Here is a 22,602-nt window from a genome sequence, read left to right on the forward strand (position 1 = left end):
ATGCAGAGGACAGGGTTAGATGGAGAGACATGATTCGAAGCAGAAGAAGAAGTTCACCTGCTTAGTGAGGCTTTAAGCCTCATCTTCATCAGCGGATACTAAACACCACCCGTTGTTACATAACAGAAATTCCATACTTACCAACGTCTCTAGAGACTTTAGATACTCTTCCAAAATACCAAACTGTGTAAGCAGTATCAGATCCAAGTTAGAATTTCATGCTATGCAAAGGAAAGGTGGTGGTGATGGGGGTGAGCGGTTGCCTACATGTCCAGGGATAAGACACTAAACCCCAAGTTGCCCCTGGTTTGTCCTCTTTACTTGTAATAAGATGCTTTGGATATGTGTCCGCTAAATAATTATTGTAACTGAAGGTTTTGTGTGTATGAAATTCTGGTCAGATGATAAGTTTTAAAACATGAAAAGTCGTTGTAAGGCAAGTAAGTTATGATTATTTTGTAAAGCCGAATATGTATTTCTGTAACAGTTAAGTGCTCTAACATCAGCTAATTACATATACAGTGTGAATGTCAATGTGTTTCTGTGCAAACGTGACCAAAACACTACAAAGTAAAAAAATAGCAGACACCTTTTTTTTAACAGTTTATTGTATATATATATTTATATATATATATATAATTATAAAACTACAAAAGTAAGACTGTTTCAAATTCATAGACAGCTATCCATTTATTTCATATATATCTACAGCCCACATTTGGATCCCAATACAGTGATCAGCTGATAATTTCTCTCTCTGTGTGTTTGTATTCTATTGCATAGAAAAAGGCACAGCTCTGAGGTCTGTGTACAATACAGCCTTCGTAGAGGGAATCAGCCTGGACTGCGGTCAGTCTTTTCTGGCGAGTCGAACCGCACACTTTAGACGGCGCGAAAAACAGATTCGGTAACAAAACACTGATCGAAAAAGTGAATGTTGTTCATACTATGTACATTACTTTTGGCATTGAAGCGTCTATGACAAGCTTTGGAGTCTTGACATCTGAAGGTTTGGAGACAGGGGTTTTTTGAGTATTGCTGCATGAACTGTTTGCCTTGAACTGAAAACTGGTGGGAAAAAAAAAGTACAAAAGACATAAAACGTTGTGGCAGCCGACACACAAAGAAAAAACAAACCAACAAACAAACAAGGTAACATAACTACCTATGTATATAAAAAATGGCTTCCACCCATAATTCCACACTCAGATACATTCCTATCTGAAGTACATTCCTAACACACATTCTGTACACGCATTTACAATCCAAAAGTTCACTTCACATCAAAAATAAATATATTTACACAGAAAAGAAAAAACTATGAATAAATAACTTAAATGACAAAACACAAGCACTCCAATAATCAAACATAGTGAAAGTAATAACACATAGTCATCTGCAAACAGTATTAGTTAGTGCTGCTATCTGCTTGGCCCACACTCTGCTTTGACCTCAGTTCAAATGTAGTTCACTTAAATACAAGCTGTGGTCAAATGCACTGTGGGAAACTAATGATTTTCCATTGGAACATGTTTTAATGTGAAACAGCCCCACTGCTATTAGCAAAAACAGTAAGACGGATCAGACTGGATTCCAGAAAACACATGCTGTTCCACTAACAACTACTGAGGCCCACCAGCTGGAGCCTCCGATAGAAATATCATTATCATACAATTTTACACAATAGAACGGTTGTGCTGGCAGACACAAAGGTTTTGAGGGGTTTCTTGTATTTATTTGGGACTTTACATTTGATGGAAAAATCCACCCTACACTTAAATAAATGCACCCTGCATATCTAGGTGATGACCGTCTGTCTATGGTGTCTTTTTACTTTTGCTGTGAATAGCTAGACAGATACAGGTGATATGTAAAATGATAAGATACAGAGAGATTATCACCTAACTCGGCAGTTAACATTCTTTCGATGAAGGATTTGAAATTCTTTTAGCTTGTTGTTTTGGTTTTCTGGCCCACAACCCTGCTCCCATCTGCAACAGGCAGTTGTTTTTAATGAAACTCTAATAAACCCCACTTCTTGCCAAACGACAAACTGCAGACAAAGGTTGATAATAGCTGAGGATCAAAGAAACGTATGTATGGGGTTACACGTAGTTAAGTTCTGAGTGTGTTGTTGCCCCATGGAGAAACTATCGATGAAGGCAGGTTTAAACATCAAACTTTTGCAGTGATATTCAACAATCCATCCTCAAGACAAGTGACATACACAACACACAGAAAGTTTCGACTGGTGTCAGTAAGTGTAATTATCCCAGGTGAGATTTTTCCTGTTTGATCCTGTTGGTTACTAACTACTAACTGCAGTATCAGAGGCAAAGTGATGTGTTTGAGTTTTGACGAGTCGTCGCTTGCCTTTGTAAATGCAACTGCATAAAAAAGGCCTTTTCACAGCGTTTGTTTTGGCGAATCAACTCTGACAAACTATCTTGTGGTTTTGTAACTATTTTGACTTTCTAAAATAATGATGCTTATGTCTGTGAATTGCAAATGTCTGTGTCATCTGCTGATATTTTCTAAGTATACAATTACAGGTCTATGTGCAAATTATGACTAAATATGAAACACTGCAATTACTGTTCTTGGCCTTTTCCCTCTAACACCTAAGCTCTTCCACATATTTGTATCCCTTTTTATGTGGAGCACCATTGTTACACCATGGGGGAGGTGTGATTTTAACTGTAAATAATCTATTATAATATTAACTAATGGCAACTTTGTGTCAATGGTGACTTCAATTTCAGTAGACAGAACAGATTTGACTGACCAGGTTGGTTGGACGTGTTTCAAAACAACTGAGACTTTTTTTTAGATGCCATAACACAACACCGTGATTTAGGTTTCTTACTTGATCAGAAATTCAAGTTCAAATTACATATGAAACCGATGTAGCCCTCATGCTAAAACATCCATGAGTTTTAGGGTCAACCTCAAAACTACAATGTACAGAAATGAGCAGAAACCTGAGATTTGGTAGAATATAGGGTTATTTCCAAACTCTTAACATACGCTGCAAATACGGGGTGTGTAATACTGTATGTTGTGCTGCCATTTGTCTGTCACTCATGTTGCTAATTTTGTAGGAACGAAACCAAAAATAAGGCACTTCTACTAAAATATTCCATTCTCTTTGCGTGAATCTGAAAAAGTCCACAGAGCCTCTTTGAAGCCACTGCTGTTTAGTTTTGACTACAAATTGAACGTGTTTGGAGCACAAAGGTTAAGTTGGACTGACAGATCATCTACGCCAAAATGGGTGGCAAAGGTTGGCAGTAGTGCTGCTGCCGATTCCAATGTAAACACATGGAGCTTTCCTGTGGGTGTACCTCATTTGAATTCTGCTGTAACCGAAGCATGATAACAAGCCCATATGTCCGAGCTCATGTAAAATAGCATCCAGCACAGTTGTATGTGGCTGTTAACAAGGAAAAGAGGAAAAAAGTCCTGAACTGAATTCATAGACACTATGTGTACAAGAACAGACACCTCTTTCTGCCAAAAGAGTTTAACAAACAACCAGGCAATGTTTTAGAGCTATTTCCAAAGCATAATTATATAGCCGAGCAAATATGTAATGTAGCACACTGGTAAAACACTGTATTCCTCATAAAAGCATTTTCAGCTTGCGTTACAAACAAAACAAAACATAACATAACATCTGTAATAAGATAAAGATTAAATAATTATTATTTGATCATGAGAAATTACCTTACTTAATAACAGCTTTAATACAATACAATAAATTAAAACCATTAAGGAGTGACCTCACTAGGCTGTTTAAATGAAAAGAACAAGACAAAAAAAATACTGTAAAAACAGGAATTGAATAAGTGGTCATTATTAAAGGCACTCATCTGCTAAAAGCCATGAATTCAGTGTGTGTGTGTGTCTGTGTCACGTTGGTGTGTGTTCACTTGTATTTCTTTACCTGTGAGAAATGGAAGACCTCACAACAATAAAGTGATTGCAAAAATCCTCCACAATGAGGACATTTTGCAGGTCATCATTTTTTTTCTATTTACAGTTACTCTTCAGGGTTAAGGCTTAGGTTCAGGTTAAAGATTAGATTACATTTATGTTTGGGAATGAATGGAGGAGGTCCTCACAAGTACAGAAATACAAACGTATGTGTGTCTTTGTTTCCCGGTTACTTCATTTCCATATTTGGAAAAGCGAGCACAGTGCATGCACAGTGTTGTGTAGTAGTAGTAGTTGTCATAGTAGTACTAAATGACATCACCATTGATGTTTACAATTATCGACCTTTGAAGAGATGTGTTGAAACAAACATTAACACAACAACAAAGTAAACCCCCGATGCGATCCCACATTTTGATTCCAGATTAAAATTCCAGATTCTTCAGATTAAACTGTCTGTGTTTCGGAGGTGCTGCTGTCCATCAGTCATGAACCCACCAACACCTCCATAATGTGGTCCAGTTCTGTCAGATCAATTTTGAAAGGCTGATTGGCTGAAACCTGGGGGGCGGGGCCACTGCATGGCGAGGCCAGTGATTTCAGAAGATCATCTGCCGTCACCACCGGAGACAGTTTGGCAAGACCACCACCTGCTGTCACGCCAACAGCCCCCCCTGTTGTACAGGGGTCAAAGTCATACATGGACGTGTCGATGTCCGCAAACAGGACATCGTCCAGCGCTAAGTCCGAGAGGAACCCCGACGGTGAGGAAGAAGGAGAAGAAGGAGAGGAGGAAATGTCTACTAGGCCACCAGGGGGCAGTGTAGGCAGAGTGTCCATCGTTCGGATATCGGCACAGCGAGCTTCTGCTAGCAATATGCCAGCAGACTCTGGTTTAGCACCCATGGCCCTGTAGTCTCTGGGTGGACCACCGGGTGTTGAGGAGAGGGTTGTTAAGTGCGGGGGCAGGGTAAGTGTTGTAGGAGCTGGGGAGGTAGTCACGGTCATCGTATTAGCTGCTGCTGTCCTTGTTATGGCTGTGGGAGGACCCAACTCCATGTCACTTAGAGTGGATGGGAAATCGTCATTGGACGTGGCTGGCACAGGGACCCTGGGGGACACCTGGCTGAGAAGTGCCGAAGGTAGTGGGGGAGGCTGCACTGAGGGAGGTGACAGAGGAGGAGTAAGTGGGGATGGAGCACAAAAAGCTGAATCTCCACCATCCTCCTCCAGTAAAGAGGCCGGAGTGAGGCAGGCTTCCAAAGGGGTGGGGCAAGCCTCCACACGGTTGGGGAAAGCCTGGGATGCCTGGCAATTGGGAGGCACCATTGGGTGGGGTGAAGGCGGTGGAGCAATTACTGGCATCAACAGCGCAGAAGGCTGGGATACCTGTGCTGTTGCTGCTGCTGACAAAACACCAAAGGAGGGTGGCGCCTCACGGAAGCCCTCGTCCATGGGGTCATCGGGGGGCGGAGATGGAGGCAGGAGTAGTGGCCGCAGGGAGCCCTCTTGCTTGAGTTCATCCTGAATGCGTCGCAGCATGTTGTTTATGAGGACACGTCGTTCCAGGCTGGGCTCGCCAAGAGGCCGCTGGCTGTACAGTTTCATCAGGGAAATGTTGAAGATGGTCTGGCGCTGCAAGGTATACGACACCTTGGACAATCCCTCTGGACTGAGGCCTATTCCCCCTCCCGCCAAAGACGCCTCCAGCGTTTTGCCTTCCAGCCCCTCTTCATCCTCTTCCAGCTTCCGTTTCGCACCTTTACCGAACATATATCTGAAAATCACAAAAGCAGAGAGAGAAGTCTGTATGTTGTTTTGACTGACAACAAAAATACAACAAAAACACAACAAATGTTTCATCGAGTGCTGCTGAAAGTGACATTTCCATATTGCTTGTGATCACTGGCCAGTACCTCAAAAGCACAGCGTTTAGTGTAAAAGACCGTAGAAAGGTGAAATCCCCTTTATTTGGAGCTGGAAATCAGCGAATGTTTAGCTAAAATGAAATGATCACAAAAGACCACCATGAAACACTGCATGTCTACCGTTGACATTCACAGACTGAAAACCAGCAGCATAACTGTGTTGATTCAAGAAGCTGCTTAAACACAACAAGCTTACTGCACAGGGGATTTGAAAAAAATACACTGAAACTAAGTGCAGCTGCAATGGGAACCTCGGCACTGCATACTGTAGCCCTGCACATTCACACACACACACATACACTCAGTTATGTAATAGCAGTGTTCCCTGCTGTACCACTGGATCATAGGGCAGATTTAAAGCCCAACCCCTCTCCACGCTCCCTTCTCCTGATATAATAGAATAGCACATTGAGTTACTTAATGAGGGGGTGGGGCAGGGTGGGTGGGTGCGTGCCACCAGATATAAAGTAGGGGAGAAAACAGTGACAGACATGGTGACAAGACCACAGTGGATTCCCTAAAAATTCATATTGCAGTAGTTTAAAAGATCTTTCAATCTCAACAAACTATGTGATATTGTCATCATTCTTAATGCAAAGAAAGAAAGAAAGAAAGAAAGAAAGAAAGAAAGAAAGAAAGAGAGAAAACAAAAACAGAAACAGGGATCGCTGCAGTGTGTTTGACTCTAATATAGGTTGACAGGCTCATGGAGCCACATACAGACTGCGCATGCGTCCTCTCACACACACATAACCACACACACAGGAAGTGTGAGCTGCAGGCACAGTCACCAAGACTGGTTGGTTGCCATGACAAACACAGTCAGCTGGGAATTCACCCAAAGGGATGACAAAGAACGAGATGAGGGGAGCGGGTGTATGGGGGTGTGAGGAGCAGGAAGGAAGAGGAGGAAGAGGAGGAGTTTGGAGAAGTAAGAGGAGGACCTAGAGGACTAGGTGAGAGGATGAGGAGGGTAATGAGCAATCATTTCTATTACCTCTGCTAATTCTACAGCTCATGTGTCTTTTAGTAAGGACTTAACTTTCAAATCTCTTTGAAAGTTTGACAGTTTATCTTTAGACTGAAGGGCTAAGCCAAATCTTATCAAATACGTATATGTCAATAATTCCTCTTCATAATAAAATGTCATCTTATTATGATAAAACCGCATGACCACATCTCTACAAACAGAACAGGTTCAGTGGAATGCCTTGTTCATACCTTCAAAGAGTTTCAAGAAGAGTAAATCTAAAAAAGAAAAACGCTTCCTCTGTCATTTTGGAAATGGGTTGGCAACAAATTGGATATTAATAAAACATCTATAATTTTCAAGTTGTGTCAGAAACCTAAACCAACAAATGTGTTCCACTACCTTAAACACAAACACCACCAATATCAGGAGAATAGCTCAGAAGCGGAACCAGTAACAAACTCCTTTCATTCAGAAAAGTCGGTCACTGTCTTAAAGTAAGGAATGTTGACTTGAACTGTATTGTGATACTTATCAATATCGACCAATATGAAAAAAGTTATGCTGAATGGACTTCTTTAAATATTGCCCTGCTCTAAAACAGTGAATAAAATGTTGCTTGGTTTCCTGCAAGACAATAAACCAATGTGTTCCTCAAAAGGTTGAACCATCCCTTTAACTATCTATCACACTCCAAATAAGCAAAATAAGAGTTGTTAAAAATTGTGACAGACAGGTGTCAGAACTCAGAGTGTCAGAGTATCACAGCTTCCTGTCTATGAAGCTGAGTAGCTGTATCATCAGGGTGCCCATGCTGACTCCTGACCACCACATGGTGTTACTGTTGTCGTATACTGCTGCACATTCATTGTAGTAGCCACGGTGTTGGAGATTTTAAGAAAATGGTGAAGAGGAGACTGTCAAAACAAGATAGAAACAGAAAGAGTCAGAGAAAGCAACAGAATTGGTTTAGTTAGCCAGTCACATGTCTGAGTGACTGACTCATGGCTGGGTGAGAGAGTGCAGGGCTGACATACCAGAGGTGCCCCACCCCTTACATTCCACTTTATTATCCTCCTCTTCCCTTTGCTTCTCCTCTACCTCTTCTCTTCCTCACTCCTAATTTATTGTACCTCTTTTCCTTCTCTTTTTTCATCCTAGAGTCTGTACCCTCTAACACACACACACACACACACACACACACACACACACACACCAAAACAAAAAACCACAGGCCCCCGTTTCACTGATTTTAGAAGTTCACAGGTCTAGAAACCTCCTACTCCCTAAGAGCCATGTCTAGAAATGAACGCAGTTTAGAAATTACTTAAGTAGATAAAGCAGCTCCGCACTACAACACGGAGCCATGGTTTTCATTGAAGGTCACCGTCATCTGATGTGACACTGGCCTTTAAAAGTACCTTAGTAGTACTTAGTAGTAGTACTTTAAAACTACCATTTCTAAAAGATTGTCCATGAAGTGCATACAAAACAAATCTCTAATAACCTTCAACGTGAAGACTCAAGCTGCTACACAAATCAACAGACGTCCACTATTGAAGGTCAACACTACTACTACTTTGGACTGACGCTTACAATAGACATTTTCAATAGTCATCATTCGTAAACCAGGTCAAACAGCAAATTAGGACAGAAGTGCTGTTTAAAATGTGTTTGTTGGTCATTTCTCTTGAGTCTGCTGTTTTGGTCAAACGGCTGCAAACAGAACTCTTCAGAACTCTTCCTATGCACTTAAATCTATTATAAAAACACAAAACAAAACACAAAACTTCCTTTCTGTTCTTTCTTGCACTTGCATCTCATGAAATGTAAAGACCTTTCTGATGGGACTTCGCTTTGACGTTTTCTTCTTGACTTAGATTTTTTGCAAAATATTATGTTATAAATAGGATTAATTGTTTAATTGAAAAAGGTGCAGATACAATTGACTTTGTGTTTGATTTTTTTTTTCAAAAGACAACAAAAGCCAAACTTTATGTTTGCTTACTTTAAATCACATAAGCTAAATGGCAGATTACAAGATTGAAGATGTCCAATGTCAATCTGCATCACATCCACCATGTTAGAGACTGACAACACTAACTGGACAAGGTTTTACATTATTATCAGTCAAACAATTATAGCTTATGAGACTTAATCTATTTGCAGCCTTGCCTCCTTTTCGACAGCCCAGAAACCATCTTCAAAAAAAATCAGAACAAATCAAAATCAATACGTAAAAGTCAGTTTCCAGCAGAGCAATCGGAGATGAGAAAACAATGTCCAAACATTTCTCAAAATAAACATGTCCCTGGTTTTGCCTCCAGCCTGAAACATCACAAACTATCCTGACACAAACAAAACTACCAACCGCAGACTGGGCTACCTCTGAAATTCTACTCTAAAATGTCTACACAACCTAGTCCACACAGCGTGTCCCCTTTGTGAGAAAACTGATGGGGACTGGCTACAAGTGTACCATACAATTAAATAGTATAAGAAACTGCAATTTATTCTTAAAAATAAAGGCATACTTGTGGCTAAGGGTGTGTTTATGTAGGTAAGATAAAATTAAAAATTGAGGATGCCTTCAGGGAAATGGGAACTCATGCAAATATACTAATATCAAGCAAAAAAAAAAAATTAACACAGAGAACAAGTACATATGAATTAATGAAAAGTATGAATGTAATCGAAAAATGACAGAGTGAAGTCTATGAGCATTTAGAGCTAAGGTAGGTGTGCGGCTATGAGTGTATTAGCCTGCCAAACTCACATTAGCCATGTGGGCTGAGCCTGTTATTCCAGGACCCGGTTGTAGTGTGTGTGTGTGTGTGTGTGTGTGTTGTGCAGTAGTGCAGCACTAGTGGACGGACTCTGCAGTGATATTATGATCCTGTAACCGGATACGCTGCTTTCCATGCCTGAGTTGCACATACACCCCTCCCCCTCGCCTCTACATCAGGCTATTTCAGGTTCTCTAGATGCACAAAGTACGGACACGCACTGTGCTTTACACCGCTGCAGGTAGTTGAATGTAACACTGTGCTGTAGGCATAGATTGAGAAGCATTAAAATAATTCGCATGTGCAAGACAGTGTACAGTAGCACACTTAACAGTCATGACTGTGCTTCCACTGTTCCTCCTCACTGTAATACATCCAGCTCTGCACATGAAGACGGCACTGTCAAACTCCCTCTGCTGTGTCTCTCTCTTTCTCTCTCTCTCTCTTGCACACACACACTCTCACACACACACATAAACACACAGTAGAACTGGTAAACACATTCCAGACAAAACCCAGAGGAAGAGATGCATTGTAGTGCCGGCCTGACCAGAACGACTATGCTCAATAGCAGCTATGCTTCCACACACAACTTAAGATGCAGTTACACCATGATGAGAGTTACTACTACTCCAGTTTCTACCATTGCTACTACTGTTGCTACTACAACTCTCTCATACATGGACTCTAGTTTTAGAACATTTTGAGAACCTGAAAAGTGCCATGACCAGACTAGGTTTTTAAGAATCATCACCTACACCTCACCAAAACATTTTCCACTAAAAGATTCAACTTTCTGTTTTGCATGAGAAGGCAATAAAACAGGCAAATATCTTCAACCAGGAAAACAGAATATGTGAGTCTTTTCCCAGCAGATCCTCCCAAACAGACTGTGTCTATCTGGGGCACTTAAAAACCATGAAACATGGAATGGGAGGCCTACTGATGGTGAATAAAGGCCATTTAATTTGTATTAAAATAAGTTAACTTTTGCAGCCAACTTTTAATACAACAACATATTCAAGAATATAAGCTTATGGTTTGATTATGGTTTAGAGTTGAATTTGCACTTCCTAACTTTACTTTTTTAATACCCCAGCGAGAAGTTCAAATTGTCCACCTGGAAACAATGTCCATGTGTGTGCAAGCCACAAACACATGCATGTGTGTGTGTATGTGGGTGTGTGTGTGTGTCCATGCCCCCATAGTGATCATAAATGCTCACATGAGAGAGGTCAGCTGGGTATCAGCTTCAATCTCTTACATAATGACAGACCTGGTTACAAAACACTATACTCATACTGCACAATATGCAGCATCTCATATATATATATATATATATATATATATAAATATATATAAAAACACTGATAATTTCCAGCATGACAAGCTGGGTCGGAGCAAATGAAACAAACACCCAGAGACCAATTTTGCGCTATGACAGTTTTGGTGAACAATAAACACTGATTCATTTTTAAGTAACACATTTTATTTATTTGAGACAATACCTTTCTTTACTTGATTTTCACTAATAAAAGTACAAGTTGACTGAAGTTAGTCACTTAGGAGAATCCTCAAACACTCCAGTTTAGACGACCAACATTACAAAGAGTGTAAAAGAGTGAGGATTGCAAAGGTCAGGGACAAAGCAACAGGAAAACAAGGAAAACCTTTTTTCTCCTAACTAATGACATTCACTTGCAAGTTTATTCATTCAGCATACACACACATATATATATATATATAGGAATTGGTACAACTGAATACTAGTATGACATATGAATAATAGTAGGATTACAGTAACCAAAGTGACCATAAGCAATATAACCACATCTTAACTCGTAGCTTCACAACTGAATATACAGTATATATGTTCAACAACTTTGGGCAACGCTCTGCAAAGCCAAAACATTGAAAACTATGAGCCAATGATAACAGAAAGACACGAGAGGTGCTTGTTCTGAAATGCTTTATTCTTTTGGATAGATTTGAGAGGTTATTTGAAAGGACAATTCACAAAAAAGCACAACAAAAGGTAACATGTCTCAATCTCACAGACATGTAAAACAACACACACACAGATGTACTTTCAAAAAATGCATACCAGATTGAGAAAATAATTGGCTCGTATCGGCCAATCATATTGGCACATTTTGGAGTGACAACTATAAATGCTGTTAAACGTCCCGTAAAACCACTATGAAGTGCACCACCACTACACCAAAACCCTTTTAGGGGGGCTCCCTGGTAGCTGCTAGGGTTGCAATCGGCATTTCTGCTTGGTGAGCCCCACAGACCATACGATTGCCACTGCACACACATACACAATAAATATATGTGTGCATCTCAAATTTCTGGTCATCAGTGTATGCACACTCCCTCCCTCCCACATACACACACACACACACATATACTTAAGTCTATAAATAAAAGGCAGAAGAAGAGAGCAGATTTAGGTCAGCAGACATGTCTACAAGCCGCTGAGCGCTCCTCTCTTTCCACCGAGCCTCTGTATGGGGAGAAAACACAGCTTGACACTTCCAGTGACAAAGCTTCGGAAGCTACAGAAACCTACAGTGTCAATATTAACTAGTGTCACTGAGTGTACAGTAGTATCCACCTTATTACTGCAGAACCTGCTTTATTACTGCACCATGCACAGTATCACAGCAGTATCAGGCCTTATTACCCCAGTGCCCACCTTGTTACAGTAGCACTAGCATCAGTGCTGCAAGTGTCATCATTTTACTGCAGGCAGGACTCATATTATAATACTTATCATTGCAGTACAAGCCCTATTACTGCACCGGAAGCTATACTGCTGCATTGGAGGATATATTGCTATTACTACTTATATGTATTGAGACAATAAAAACATATTATATATTAGCCTGCTACATTTATCGGGTCCAGCCAGCGCAACGTAACCCTCTTATTATCGATTATATATTATTACATATTCTTTTCAAGCCTTAGATATTTAGGGTCTGGAAATGTCACCACTCTTATAAATTTTCTAATCAAGACCTGTAGGCAAAGACCATAAAAGTGTGTGTTAAAAAATGTTCATAATATAAAAAAAAAAAAAAAAGAAAACACAAAACTAGAGATAATGTAAGAGGTTTAGAGGGTCTACTGGGTATTTTTCCAGTCACCTTTTCCAGTTCAGCAGTAAGCTGTAGAGTGGAAACTGATCAGAATGTCACCTTTGACATGTCTCATGGAAATGTTAGAATAAATACAAAGGTCAACATTTTTAATGTACTCTGGAGCAGCCTACCTGGAGGCTGGGAACCTCCTGAGAAACCAGTCTTTCCCACTGCTCGCAGTGGTTACATACACTATAGGCAGTTGTGTAACTGCTGTCTCACATCTGTTTATGCTCTATATTGTGGACGCTCACTCGGACGAAGTGAGAACCTATGGTGTGTAACCTATGTGCAGCTTGTGGGCAACAAAGCACAGGAGTTCCGAAGTAAGGAAGAGCCACTGTCACCATTAAGAGCAGACTGCTGTGTTGTGGAGCGTGTTACGAAACAGAGGCCCCTCCATTCACCACAACAGCTAACACACACTGAGTGAAACAGTCCCAAACACTGCAGTCATTTCACTGCAAAAACACGTTACAAATACAGGGGTACACAACCATTCTCCACACCGGCTAGTCTACAATTTAAGGTGCAGTTTGCGAGCTTATATCTGAAATTCATGTAAGTCAATCTTATGTTTGTGCTGTTTGTGCTGTGTATGTTGACACACACACACACACACAACAAATGGCACAAAGGTAGACTTCACTATTGCACATCAAGACTGAGTTTTACTAATTTAGGTCATTAGTTTGTACATTTAGAAAGTACAAATAGACATTTAGCTGAGGTTATTCGTTCGGCGTATAACAGTGTGCGCGAATGGGTAACGTGTGTTTGGGAAAGGATTTAGAGCGTTTTAGGTAAAAAGAAAAAAGTTGAACAGCCAAGAGTAGCGGCTCTGTGGTGACAGGCTGGAAAGTGACGGCCACTGCCTCGGCTGCGTAAACTGGAACGAGTTCATGACGGAAAGACATCGGATCAATGGAAATATAACAACGACAAGTAATGACAGTCACCACTTATTTACAGAGAAAACTTAACAGAACTTAACGGAGTCCACTAAACACCAGCCTTAACCTGTCTACGATTTATTAGAAAGAGGTTCCACTGCCTTTTATTAATGTATCTCCTCGTCACATTTGGTCTTTGAAAGATGAAAACCGCGTCTTACCACATCCAGGTCCGCCGGAGTTTGAAAGAGAAACATGGGGAGCTTGGTATTGGGAGCAGTCCTGCCGGCTACAGAAAAACAAGCCGTCCTCGCTCCCGGAGACTCTGTCACACAATGGCGCTGATAAGAGGAGAAAACTGCCTCCGCTCACAGGAACGCTGCCGCCTTCACGAGCAGCAGGACACGCTCGCGAGGTGAGCGGCACGTGCGCTTCTGTGCCGCAATTTGTGTCATTTGAGGCAGAACACGAAAATATAAGAGTGAATCCATGTTTGGGAAGTTAAACTGAGATTTTAAACAGGGAAAACGGGCATAGTGTACGGTAAAAGTTGCACTTACCCAAAGAACGTGCGTACTGTATGGTGCTACCAAGAATTTTCACTCACATGGCAAAATGCTGTGTGAACCACAAATTGGATTCAATCACCACTCTCTAAATAAGTACTTGATTATTCTTTATTCCAATTTTCAGTCTGCCTTGAACATTAAAAATAATTATAATTCTTTAGCTTATCAAAATACCATCCGAACGTTTTATGACAGTTAATTTGCTCGAGAGCAAAACATTACTCGTTTATCAACGGCGTAATTAACGTCAAGACATGGTCCATTTTGTTACAGCTGCAAAGTTTACGAGAGGCACGTGAAGGCAGCTGGAGAAGCTGAAACCGAGCAGCTGCCCCGAGTAGCACGTCGTCAACTTTGCTCCGCCCTCCCCCCGAGCGCGCGCGCGCACACACAAACACACACGCGGTGTATTGGTAACATTGCATGTCTTCCTCCTCTTGGTATGAGGCTATTTTTAATACAATTACATCCTCAAACTCTAAAGGGGAAGAAATCCTCATCTTTTAAAGACCTAATTTTAAATGCATGCCCTTCCACTACTTTTTATTTAAGGTAAAAACATTTTTTTGGATCTGTTATTATCGGCTTTTTTAAATACTTTAAATCATTTCAGTGCCTCCATGGTGCGTGGTTACAGAAATGAGCACTGGATTCACAGTCCTGGTTGATTGGTTGGTTAGTGATGCCTATCCAACCCAGCGGCAGATGGCAGGGTGATGTCCGGTAACACTCGAACAAAACCCAGCAGAGTCTGTTCCATGCAGACAAAAACACCAGTGCAGCATCCTGTGGCAGAAAATGGGCATCTTAGACCGTTTGTGGCTCTGATGCCCCCTGCTACACGCTCACCAAGTTGTGCACTGAACACACACACACACACACACACACACACACACAATACAAACCTCTTTTTTTCTGCTCTCAGGACAGGCTGTAATCTCTATTGGAGTCCAAAGTTTGCACAATTCAATTACTGGCACAGAATCATTACGTTTCTCCTTTTGTGGTTCACTGCAGGTTGCATTAAAGTTTTCACTGTGAAGGTCTAGTGACAGGTTGCTTGGTCATGACAAGTCACTATTATATTCTTACTATTGACTCTCAACTCTCTGCAAACAAGACCTCTTTCATGGAGGCGTTCATTTTCAACCGAGGAGGATTAGGTAAAAATGGATTGTACAAAACAACTAATATTTTAAAATATGTTCCTCCAAATTGGACTCTGGCTCTGTGTTCTCTCAAAGATTAGCACAGTCAACAGAGCTCGCTGTTGGTCAACAGTGAAAATCTGATGGTCAAAGGTCTCCAAATTTTAACACAACATCCGATATTCGTGCAGATTTCTTTTGTATCTGCAATGTGGATCCATTACTTACATCTGCAAATTTTGCTATTCAAAATAAAGGTGTAAATAGGCCTCGAGTCAAGATTGTCTGGATGTTCCATGAACTTCAGGGGACAAGTCAGACATGAGTGAGATGCTTTATAAAATGCTAAACCGGCTAATCTCAATTAATGACCACTGCTGTTCAGACAACAGAAGGCAGAAAAAATTGGTCATTCTTCCCTTTTCTCATCGGTATCATGCAGTTTAGTCGCAATGAAATGTCAGCGGGAGTACGGCTAACAAGCATTAAACATGGTATGTGTGTGTGTGTGCATAGCCTCTGTGGTGAATGGAGTTCTGATTTTAGTCCTGTGTTCATCTCTCTGGACTCTGAGTTGACTCATGAATGCCGAGCAGAAAGAAGGGATGGCTCTAAATAAAGATTTCAGGTCAAAAACAGGAAATGGCTCAGTGAACGGGGAGGGCAGGACCATAGCAACACCAACTGGAGAGCTGCACCCACAACATCCCCCCCCCATTTATCTTTATTTTTCCCTCGCTCTTCTCTTGCGTCCCTCTCTCTATTAAAACGGCCTGCTTCTTGTATTTCCTACCTTTTCGCCATCACTCTATCCTCATTTGTTAATTGCACCTTTATTTTTGTCTCTCCTTTTCTACCTTTTTTCTTTCTTTTTCTTTGTTTTGGATTTTAGCTAAATGACTTTATTGGAATAACTGAAAAAGCAACACAAATGCACAGTGCGAGAGGTCAACGGTTAATGCATTCGAGCCACAATAACATAAATGATGTAACACAATCGTCAGTATTTGCAACCACATGTAATGAGCATGTGCATGAGCAAGAACAGTTAATGATGAATTCTGTAGTTATTATTCCCTTTATCTGTGCTTCTCTGTACATGCATCAACTTGTCACAACCAGCGTGAGAGTGAGTGTGAACCTGACTCATGGTGAGTTCACTAGTCCCACTCATCGCTCCAGACCAGGCTACATGTTGCATTCACCCGTCACTCTGTTGCACCTTTGGGTGGTAACTCGTAGGATTACAATGGTTACCAGAATTAGCTCACCAACCATCATGTTCTTTTTATACTATAGGGCATTTTTAGATCATCAGTGTCTTCACACTCACCAGAAACACAACCATAAATATGCCGGAATGACTGACACACACACACACACACACACACACACAAGCAAACACACAAAGAAATAACTGATTCAAAAGCATGTGTCTGTGTGTTCATTAGTTTTGTGTACGTGAATCATTGATTATGTCCTCGTCTCATTAGTAAAGGAATCACTACAATATGTTGCACAAGTAGTCTACTAATCCATTACTATTTCACTACTACTGTTTCATCCTACTGCAATACTGATCACCACAGTAGCTACTATAAATACAGATGTGTTTTATAGAAACATCATCAGAAAGGGGACAAAATGGCCCAAAATAAATAAGAGCAACATGAGAAAATGCTCTTGTGTCTAGAACAGCATGGGTTGCAAAAGTAATGACTGGAATATGTTCATTATAACACAAAGGCGTATAAATTCCCAAAGAGGAGATTAGTTTTTCCATTGAAGCGCATTTATATGAATGGTCTTAAACATCCCTCAATTCAGGTGATTTGGTTGTCCATACTATAGGTGTTGGAGTCTTGGTTGACCTGCAGAGGGACAGACAGACAGACAGCATACGTATGTTTTCCCCAAGCTAGAGCCATGGAAACCAAGTTCTAAATCGATGAGGTCATCCCTTAATGTAGCATATCTGGCATACGTTCATCCACTGATTTTCATACGCGCTAATGTTAGGAATATAAAAACAACAATCAATGCACCAGTGCCCTATAATGCACCATTTAGCTGTATCGTTTCTTAGTAGAACATTTATCAAACATCCTGAGCTGTCTATCAAATGCGGTTAAAAAGATGCAATGGTTGGATAAAAATGTATCATAACAGACACTGATAAATGTATGAAAATGTTGTTAATAAACGATTATGCCATGGAGGAAACCTGTTGTCTTTCTCACAGCTGCATGCACATCATTTGTTGTTTGTAAAATGAAAGGTCATCTACATACTCTACAAATTTACTGTGGACTACTACAAACATTACTACTATTGCAATAGCTACAGCTATAATCATCACTAGTCCATCTACAAGTACTACTATTACTGCTCTTTATCTATACATAGGCATCGGTTTTTTTATACTACATGTTTTATGTAGGATCTATTGACATATATATTCCATAATTATTATACATATTAGGACCAGCGCAGTGGTGGGGCGGTTATCACTGGTGCCTAACAGCTATAAGGCTCCCAATTTGAATCCTGCTTGGCTGCAGCCTTTCTGTGTGAAGTTTGCCTGTTCTCCCTGTGCTTGCATGGGTTTACTGCAGGTACTCCAGTTCCCTCCCACAGTCCACAGACATATATGTTGAGTTAATTGGTGACTCTAAAATTGCCTGTAGGTGTGAATGTGAGTGTGAATGGTTGTCTGTCTGTTTATGTCTCTCTGCGTTGGCCCGGAGACAGACTGGCAACCTGTCCAGGGTGTACCCTGCCTCTTACCCAATGACAGCTGGGATAGACTCCAGCCCCCCACAACCCTGAGGTTACAGATGATGCAGATGATGGACGGATTATACATACTATTGTATAATATTAGATTACAATATCTATGCAACTTGTGCTATAAGATCACAAGTTCATGTCACTTCAGAAACTGACGTAGTTGTGTGGCTCTACAGCATCAAGGACAAAATAACTTGAATAACTGAAGATGTCTTTAGGGTTATACACATAGGCGTTTAGTAGGTAAAAAGCTCCATTAGTAAGATGCATTATGGGAATTGGAGGATCCAGCATTTGTTCGTTTAGTTTTTTAGCTCGACACATAATAGGTACAATGAGTGGAGAAACAGCATTTGTGACATGAATCGGAAGTTGTTATGTTTATGTTAAAGATTACATTAACACTCAGATTCCTTTAAGCAACATGTTTGAGTAATCAGCGATAACGCTACACTAGAAGACAGTTTTCTTGGTGACATAGCCTGACCAGTCATGTTATTGTGTTTAATCAGACCCCATTTATACTCCAACCCTTTCCAGTTATCTCTGACTACTCCTCAAGATCCTCCCTGTTCCTACTCCACCATCTTATAACACAAACATGTTGCTCACGGAAAACCTGTCATTTACTCAACACACAACTTTGTTTGAGTCCAAATCATGTTGTAAATGTGCAAAACTAGCAGAAGCACATCAGTATGTGCTTCATTAACCATTATTGCTTTGAAAGCAATAGGTAGTTTATTTCCAACGTCACTGTAGATGTCACATTTAGCATCATGTCTCCAATATGCTGGCAGCTGTGCAACAAGATTGCTGGGGTGTGGGTTGGGTTGGGGGGGGGGGGGGAGGGGGGCGTTTAGAGCCGGCCGTTTAGAGTTTAGTATCAATAATAAGAGCTGCCTTAAAGAAGGGTCAACTCAATGGCAAAATGATTCCAGAATGTAGATCTTTCAACATTGTGGCATTAAAATACTAAATTGTTGGAGTAACCCTTTGAAATCTAAATCCGTACAGACAGACAGATGATGAGATTGTTTGTAGCGTCAGGAAGCTATTGATTGAACTCATAACTTCGAGGCCATAGTTTGTGGTGATGTAGCAAGATCCATCCTATTGTATTATTATTTTGTTGTACAAATCGAAAGTCAACACTGTTAGAAGAATAGTGTGAGATAAAATATTTTCAAATATTCTCTCTCTATCAAATTTGGAATTTAATGGCTGATGGCACAGACAAGTTTATTTCAGCCTTGAAAACACCCTAAACTCAAAATGTTTTTAGTATACACACAAAGTGGTTTTTAAAAACATTTCAACCTAAAAATCGAACGAAAAATGTAAGTACAACGAACAGAAACAAACGTGTGTCGATCCTAGAAGGGTGTGTCAGAAGCTGGAGAGAATATTATTAATACTATTAGACATGGGTGTGGCACACACCAGCCCAATGTGGAGAGAAAGAGGGAGAGGGAGACAGGGGTGGGAGGACGGAGGAGGGGGGCTCCACACTCAAAACACCCATCTGCTTTCTTTCCCATTCTCTCTCCCTTTGTCATTGCCTCCTCCTTTTCATTCTCTTTGTCCCTTTACCAGTTTCATTATTATTGCCCGTGAGTCCCCCTTCTCTGCTCCACGCACAGTTTCTGCCTCAGTCACATACAGCGGCTTGATACAGCATGATATGCCGTTGTTCAGTGCTATTACAATTGCGATTGATTAAAACGCTCACAAAGACTCACAGAGCTGGACAGAGCCCGCTGTGTGTGTGCGAAGTGGAATCTCAGTCCCCTCACACATCTTTCTTCTCATTACGCCGAGACTTAAAATATTTGCTAAGTGCCTCAACTCACGCACTTCAAAAGGGGAAGTGCAAGTAAGAAAAACAAGTCAGCCTCCTGCATTGTTGCTATTTTAGTTAAATGTGTAGTTAAAAAAAAAAGGAGCCATGCTGCCTAGACTTTGTACCTTTAGTGATTAATTCTTATGTTGAGGGATGTGAGCATTTATGTTCATCGTGCTGTGAAACTGAGCGGCAGCTTCCATGAATTTATGTTATATGGCTATAAGTGGTCGTAAGGCAAACAGCCACACACAAAAGCAAACATTGCTTGAGTAATTAGAAGAGCCTTACTTTTCACAGCAGTTTTCATTAATACGTGTTGTCTAATATCAATATTCAGTCTAAAGATTATGACATCAATCAATGTCAAACCAAAAACAAACTCATTTTGGTTCAGGCCTAAGGCAAGATGACAGTTTGTTACACTGTAATACGGTCATAACAACATAATAATAGATGATCAGGATACAAATGTGTCATTATCTCAGGATAACAAGCTACTAAACATAATCAATTGGAGACTGTCTCATTATTAAGTCATTATTATCTAAACAAAGTCTGACTGTAAAGAATCTTTCTTGTGAATAATGGGATATTTTGATGCTAACCTGTTGCCAATTCCCATCTCATACATTCCTTCTTAACAGCACATCAACAGATCATTTCATTTTGCATAATTTGTATTTGTTCCTGTTTTACTGTATCCTCAAACTATGACACCAATTTTCAACTTTCTTTCTATAGCTTTAGTTTAGGCCATAAATATACATTAATGCTTTTATAATTCCCCCTGACTTCCCTGTATTAAAATATTTCTCTGCTTCTAGTTGAAAAACTCCACCAGATGATATCACCAGGAGGAGTATTTCCTCATTAGGAGGTCAGAGGGTGTCATAAGGGGGGAGCTCTGTAAAAGCAGGCTGACCACGACTGCATACTTCATAGTAAGAGCAACAACATAACATAATCCGAACTGTATGTTCCCCAAAGTGATGTCATCTGGAGACCTTTTTCACCTAGAAGCAGAGAGATATTTCAATATAGGGAAGTCAAAGGGAAGTTCAATGGCATTTATGTAGGTGTACTACTCAAACTAGAACTAAAAGAAGCTAATTCAAAATCAGTGAAGGGATCCTCTAAAAGTGAGATAACATTCTACTGTGTTGGGCAAGTTACTTGAAAACCATTGTAAAGTACCTATTACATATTACTCATTGAGTAAAGTAATTAGGTTACTTTACTACTTTACTTTCAATACAAGTACTGTGTAAAATTACCTGTTACACTAGTTTTGTCACTTTCCCCAGACTACTCATCTGGTATCTAAAACACGCAAAAACAAAAACTAGACACACAAACTAGCTGATCATCCAACTGCAAGCTTAACTTAAGTAACTAGACTGTTGTTTCACTTCAGGCTTATCCACAGAATTCATATTTAAAAGACAAGTCTGCCACTATTGTATTATTTCTTTTCATTAAATCTCTTACAAACCTGAGCAAAACCAACAGTTACATACTATTACTAAGTACTAAGTGCATATTTAAAACTTTTTCATTACAAATACACAAGTGATTATAAAAATATACACATAGATGCATCAGTTATACCACCAAACTGGGTCAGGGGTCTCTCCTGTTCTGGCCATCCCTTGGGATCAGTACTGGAAGCTCATTTATTACTGTAGACACTGACTGGGCAGATCATACAAGGCATTTAAAGGAATGAGCAACCACTACAACGAGCAGAAAATAATATATAAAATGTATTACAGGAATACAAATCCTGCAACATTTCTGCCATTTGTAACAAACCAAAAGTGCTGTAAATTCATTGTTATCATTATTGGAATTGAGGATAATCCTCCTGCCTTTATACACATACATATAGTTCCCTGTACCAACATGGCGGCTGAGTTGACATATTACTATAATGGCTAAAAGTGGGTCATGCAGTATCTACATGTATATTTGAGCTTCCTTTAATATGACATGCAGTCACACACTGTAACATTTCAATCTGCTCCCACTGACATCATGACTGTGGAGTAAATATATTGTGCTGTACATACAGACTACACCACCAAATAGGTATCACTCCGCAGCTGAAAGTAGTCCCCAAAAAATGCAGTTTGAGAGGCATTTGCACACCTGTTCAAATAAATTAGCAAACCTTTTTGAAAAGATTGTATGTTCCATTTTGTCCTCGGAAGGAGCCAAAGGACTTGGGGCTGAGTGATGAAAACCAAAAAACTGAAAGTATTTAGGCACCGGATAAGACCTTTGGTCTTTTCATGGGATTTGCTAACAAGGCAAAAAAAAACAACACCTGTCTTTTTTTCTTTTTCATTTACCATAATACATACAATTTCAGCGACGTTGTGTGGGAGTCATTCAGTCTTTAACACAAGAATCCTCCTTCCTCTGTGCATAAACGGAGGAATTTAGAGAGATAGGTCTATAAATAGGACATTGTTTGGGTGCTCCAAACCAAACTTTTCATCTTGCAAGAGGGCTTTTGCCTTTACAGCAGAGAAAAAGAGAGAAAGAGAGAGAGAGAGAGAGGGAAGTGTGTTTACTCATGGCTGTG

At 40.3% G+C, this 22,602-nt stretch overlaps 1 protein-coding gene across 2 annotated transcripts in view; it reads right to left on the bottom strand.

The window, feature by feature from the left end:
* Positions 1-664: 664 nt before the first annotated feature.
* sertad2b (SERTA domain containing 2b) overlaps positions 665-22,602 on the bottom strand; it is a 38,402-nt gene continuing 16,464 nt past the window's right edge. Inside the window, exons 1-2 of one of the 2 annotated variants that reach the window (XM_067529051.1) lie at positions 13,884-14,205; positions 665-5,713 (exon numbers count right to left, since the gene is read on the bottom strand). In XM_067529051.1, coding sequence (XP_067385152.1) covers positions 4,423-5,709 — 1,287 coding nt within the window. In that variant the 5' untranslated portion in view covers positions 5,710-5,713; positions 13,884-14,205 and the 3' untranslated portion in view covers positions 665-4,422. Of the gene's footprint in view, positions 5,714-13,883; positions 14,206-22,602 lie in introns of those variants that run through there. The other variant, XM_067529061.1, reaches the window with a different exon arrangement.

This window comes from Channa argus, chromosome 1 (assembly GCF_033026475.1).
Source record: "Channa argus isolate prfri chromosome 1, Channa argus male v1.0, whole genome shotgun sequence".
NCBI lineage: Eukaryota > Metazoa > Chordata > Actinopteri > Anabantiformes > Channidae > Channa > Channa argus.